Below are 5,519 nucleotides of genomic sequence, written 5' to 3' on the forward strand. Positions count from 1 at the left end.
AAACTTTTAAACGCATACCAGAGAATGTGTAGTTTGATTAGTCAATTTGAAGAGGGGCAAATGCACGAGACATGGTCAACTTTTACACTGGGTTAAATTCATAATGGAGACAGACCTCTTGCTTTGCAGTTGAAAAAACTATAGATCCAGTTGTGACTACACGTCCACAGTTGCAATGAAGGCTGGGAGTTTTTATCACGACATATCCTTTAGTAAAGGAAACCGATTAAACCTCTCCAGTTCCCCCCTAAGGCAACCCCAGGATGTACCGTGCACACAATACAGTTATTCAAGGACTACAGCTGCTACATAATGGGATTAGGGTACCACTGGTGCTCTACACGTTCAGACTAGCAGAGGCAGAGCCCAGGCCGGCCCCACACTAATCTGTCCCCTCACAGGCAGGAGCGCTGGACGCTGGACTGGCGGCAGTGGGGGGGGGGGGGCGGGGTGCGCAGATGCTTAAATGAATCTGCCTACATCACTGGCACAGGTCTACAAAGCACGGAGCACAACTGGAGAGGAATCTACATTTAGAAGTCACTTACATTTGTTCCCAAATCAGTTCAGACTTCCCAGTTGTATGCAAGTTATTAAACCACTTTAGAACTTCTGAAGCAAGATACAGTTAGTTAAAGCAAGTTGCAGAAGCACAAGACAAAAAACAGCAGTATCATTTTGAGCTTTTATTCTCACAGTGGTTGGGTTGAACACCAGGGAATGTACACCATTCTTTTGAAAAAATAAAATAAGGCAATGTACAAAAAAAAGTCAAATTCAACTTATGTATAAATGTACAGGCAAAATTACACATGTGTTTTGGATTAACCATGAGGCAAATCAAGGAAGGCAAAATAGGGTGGGGAGAGAACAAATACAAAACTGCAAGACCACCACAGCAGAACGGTCACTGAACTGCAGGGAGAGGAGACTGAGCAACTCAGTCTGACAGTGCTCTGTAATTCTCCCTTCAGAGATGATCATGCCACCTGCTTTGGTTTCTTCCAGTTGTATTGGGATGCAAAAGAAACTGGGTGGGGAAAAAGGAACGTTTGGTAGTTGTGTGGCAAATCGCTTGAAGGAAGTTCATTTAGAAGCATTTGCGGTGGACGATGGAGGGGCCGGACTCGTCGTACTCCTGCTTGCTGATCCACATCTGCTGGAAGGTGGAGAGGGAAGCCAGGATGGAGCCACCGATCCAGACTGAGTATTTACGCTCCGGTGGGGCAATGATCTGCAAAGAATGAGATTTAAAGGGTCTGGATTTCAAACCGAAAGGCAAGAAGTTTGTGCCAGGAAGAACCCAGCTGTATAGATGCATAGTTACACGCAAAACTGATATTGCAAGTCACCCTTGACAAGGGCATCTGCCACGAAATGGCAATGGTGACAAGTCACTCAGGTCTGTATAGTTCACAATCCGATCAATGCAAGAAATTCACATACCTTGATTTTCATTGTTGCAGGAGCAAGAGACACAATCTCCTTCTGCATCCTGTCGGCAATGCCGGGATACATGGTGGTGCCCCCGGACAGCACAGTATTGGCATACAGGTCCTTACGGATGTCCACGTCGCACTTCATGATGGAGTTGTAGGTGGTCTCATGGATACCGCAACACTCCATTCCTGCGATGAGATTGGATTAAAGCTGGCATTAGAGACCAGACAAGGAAGTGCCACCATGACCCCCAACCATGCAGGTCAGCACAAAGGTCAAATGGGGAGATTTGCAAGGCACGTCACAAGCACAGGCTTTCACGCCATTGCTCGTTATTGGCCAGGACGCTGAAGCATCAGTCTACACTTACCCAGGAAGGAAGGCTGGAACATGGCTTCAGGGCAGCGGAACCTCTCGTTACCGATGGTGATGACCTGGCCGTCGGGCAGCTCGTAGCTCTTCTCCAGAGAGGAGGAGGAGGAAGCCGTCTGCATTTCCTGCTCAAAGTCCAGAGCCACATAGCACAGCTTCTCCTTGATGTCACGGACAATTTCCCTCTCGGCCGTGGTGGTGAAGCTGTAGCCTCTCTCAGTGAGGATCTTCATGAGGTAGTCTGTGAGGTCACGGCCAGCCAGGTCCATACGCAGGATGGCGTGTGGAAGGGCATAACCCTCATAGATGGGCACAGTGTGGCTGACACCATCACCAGAGTCCATGACTATGCCAGTGGTGCGGCCGGAAGCGTACAGGGACAGCACGGCCTGGATGGCTACATACATGGCTGGAGTGTTGAAGGTCTCAAACATGATCTACGGCAAGAGAGATTCATTACTCCTCAAGCTTCAGACGTATGCATCTCAAGCACTGCAGCAAGACTGAAGGCACATGCAAGGTGCTTCTTAGAAGTTGTGGTTCAAGACAGCAGTCAACTTAAATTCAGTCAGATCCTTCACTACAGGGCAGGTTCTGGCAGGGGTCTAGTAAAATAGCCTGGGCTTATATTGCTGCTGCCTCTGCCTCTTTAAGCAAGGAATCATTGCTGCACACATGATAATAGTTACAAGTATAACCCTACAAGATAAAATGCCCAAGAAGGACAGATGCCATTGGCTGAGTGAACTAAAAAAAAAAAAAAAAACTACTAATTCAAACCTCTGATCATAGCTATTAAAAGGTGAACTACTTCCAATAACATGGTTTTGTCAATTTGGGGGCGGGCAGGACAATTTCACAACCACATAGCTTGACAAACAGCAAGCCTGGCTTCTACTCCCTTGCTCAGGTTTAGCCTGAAGATTTTTAAAGTCACGAAATCTAGGAACAAAAGATCTACCACAGGCAACAGACGGGTGACGACAAAATAACCCACTTAAGTTGTCAGACGAGTTTTCAAAGTCAAGTCCTGCCACCACTTGTCCCTTACACCCATTGCTAAACAACTGCCTCATCATAGAGCATATACCTGCGTCATCTTCTCCCTGTTGGCTTTGGGGTTCAGGGGGGCCTCTGTGAGCAGGACGGGGTGCTCCTCAGGGGCCACACGCAGCTCATTGTAGAATGTGTGATGCCAGATTTTCTCCATGTCATCCCAGTTGGTGACAATGCCATGCTCGATGGGGTACTTCAGAGTCAGGATACCCCTCTTGCTTTGGGCCTCATCACCGACATAGCTGTCTTTCTGCCCCATACCAACCATCACACCCTGCGAGACAGAAGGGAACGATGGTGTGAGGAGAGGAAACCCCATCCGACCACTTCACTACACAAACTTAAATTTTGAAGTTTTAATTCAAGGAACACGTGCATAACAAAGCTGCACTCACCTGGTGTCTGGGACGCCCCACGATGGAGGGGAACACAGCACGAGGGGCATCATCCCCAGCAAAGCCAGCTTTGCACATCCCAGAGCCATTGTCAATGACCAGCGCGGCAATTTCATCATCTGCCATTCTGGGGAGAGAACAGGAACTTGAGAACCATTTCCAGCAAACATGTACAGATTTACGTGGTAGTTAGACACTGGATAAGCAAAAAGTGCGAATTCTTTTGGACCCCCCCCTTTCCAAAGGAGAAAAATAAGCCTTTAAGATCAAGGACTGTGGAATTCGATACAATTTGATTGAAAGACGTTTAAGACCTGGCACTGGCAGCCTGGTACAATTAAATTGAGACTATGCAAGATACAGATCCAGCTCTTGAACAGGTCGCAGCGCAGGTTTTTTTTTGCATTCACTTTGAGCAGCAAATGAAAAGCTAAGCGAAGCGCCATTGGCTCAGCTTGCCGGTGATGCCGCTGAAGTCAAAAACACAAAATAGGAAGTTTGGGGTTGTTCCCCGTCCTACACCCCCCCCCCCCCCCCAAAAAAAAAAAAAAAAAAAAACTATACATTTCAGTTTTGGAAGGGTGTACACCCTACAACAGACCAGGTTCGTGTAGAGCCTCCAATGCTGCATAATTAATGAAGGTAATAGGTTACTTAAAGCTCAGATCCAGTTACTGGTCTAGATAACTACCAGTACCAAACCTGCAAGACTATCCTCTTCACCCAGCAGACCCCACCGAACCCGCCGGCCATCCGCCAGCCTGTCCGGCATAAATAATTCAGCACACGGCATCTTTCTGCCCCTTTTGTAAAGAGCTTTTGACCATGGGGGTGGGAAGTTAAACAATGCCTTGGGTTTAAAAATCCACATGCATCGGCTTTCCAATCTTTAAAATGGTGCATTAGCCGAAGCATTTTCAGCAAGACTTTATATACTGGAAATACTTCTATAGGTGCTCTTCAAAAGAGCAAAAGCCACCCCCTTAGCCAAAAGGCTAGACAAGAGGGACCCCTTAGATTCTGAATAAGTCACTAAAGCAAACCAATCAGATTAAATGCGGATGATAATCCAAAACCTCCGAGGGAAATGTAGGTCAGTTATTACTATAGGATTAGCGATGAAAGCAATAACGCATGCACCACTTAATTTCAGTTACACAAGGGGTTGTACAACAAATGCAATCTAGACGGAATACAATTGGAGATTATGCACGACTTTTGCATTACATCTGAATGCACGGAACTGCCTAGCGAAGTCGATCTAGGATGCGGAGGTAGAACACCAAAAACCGAAGCAATCAATGAAATGCATGCATGCATGATCTACCCAAAAAAAACAACTCTCTGAGCTCCACGCAGCAGTGCAGACCCGGTGTCTCACCTGTAAAGAGCGGTGTTGGTATCCCGGTGCTGTGGCGGTGCGGTGAGGAGTGTGCAGCCGGTGGGGTTGAGCGCCTCCAGTGCCGTCCGGCTCCTTTTTCAATCTCCCTGCCCCGGCTCAGCCCTCCCTCCGCGCACAGCCAACCGCTCCAAATATGGCCATCTTTCTCTCCGCGCGCTCGGGATTGGCCGCCGGGAGCCCCGTTCACGTGACGGTGACGTCACGGGCCGGGCCGGCGCGCCGGAGGGAGGACCCCGGACACGCCCCTCGGCACGCTTCGGGCACGCCCCGGACACGCCCTACGCCGGGCCCCATCCGCACTGCACCGGCCAACAGGTAGCGCCGCGTTCCTAAGGTAGCTTCCGGGGGCGGGTCCCGCCCCCGGAAGCTACCTTAGGAACGCGGCGCTACCTGTTGGCCGGTGCAGTGCGGATGGGCCCAACAACAGGACAAAGTGCAACGCACTAAAACCGGTGCAAGCGTCAATACATCCTATTTTCAGACGACAGCTGCATTTTGATGTGGTTGCATGACTTGGGTTGAGTTCTGTATCCAGGCTTTAGTAGTCTGGGTCCTCCAATCCACCACTCTCCTCGGAGGAAAACCAAACATGTTTCACTCAGATCCAGCTGAGAGAGAGCAAAGGCAGTGTCCGCTTGCTTTGGTCCAGGTCACGCTGTATATATGCCCGGAGTCGTCACCTTTTGTTATGAAACACTATATGCCTTAAACGTTGACACAGAAAGAATGTATCAATCCGGCAGCAAAGCGAAAACTTTTCGAGGAGAAAAATACAAAAAAAACCCCATCTTTAGCGATCTCAAGTGTCAAAAAGTATGTGAAGGGGTAGCATAAGCACGGAGGTCCTGCGGAGT

At 48.7% G+C, this 5,519-nt stretch overlaps 1 protein-coding gene across 1 annotated transcript; it reads right to left on the reverse strand.

Annotated features, from left to right (window-relative positions):
• Nucleotides 1-671: 671 nt before the first annotated feature.
• On the reverse strand, nucleotides 672-4,783 carry LOC136749875 (actin, cytoplasmic type 5). Its single transcript, XM_066704482.1, has 6 exons — nucleotides 4,645-4,783; nucleotides 3,264-3,390; nucleotides 2,903-3,142; nucleotides 1,811-2,249; nucleotides 1,447-1,628; nucleotides 672-1,234 (listed from the first exon to the last, which is right to left on the reverse strand). Exons 2-6 carry the CDS (start codon nucleotides 3,387-3,389, stop codon nucleotides 1,091-1,093), a joined length of 1,131 nt encoding a protein of 376 aa, XP_066560579.1. The 5' UTR covers nucleotide 3,390; nucleotides 4,645-4,783; the 3' UTR covers nucleotides 672-1,090.
• Nucleotides 4,784-5,519: the final 736 nt, after the last annotated feature.

The sequence above is a fragment of the Amia ocellicauda genome, chromosome 5 (assembly GCF_036373705.1).
Source record: "Amia ocellicauda isolate fAmiCal2 chromosome 5, fAmiCal2.hap1, whole genome shotgun sequence".
NCBI lineage: Eukaryota > Metazoa > Chordata > Actinopteri > Amiiformes > Amiidae > Amia > Amia ocellicauda.

Bases quoted from the DNA above. Each gene is read 5' to 3' on its own strand.
- LOC136749875 (XM_066704482.1), bottom strand. From the start codon at position 3,389: ATGGCAGATGATGAAATTGCCGCGCTGGTCATTGACAATGGCTCTGGG. The intron at 3,143-3,263 runs GTGAGTGCAGCT...TCTGTCTCGCAG, and splicing joins TGGGGCGTCCCAGACACCAG to GGTGTGATGGTTGGTATGGG. The intron at 2,250-2,902 runs GTATATGCTCTA...CTCTTGCCGTAG, and splicing joins ACAGGGAGAAGATGACGCAG to ATCATGTTTGAGACCTTCAA.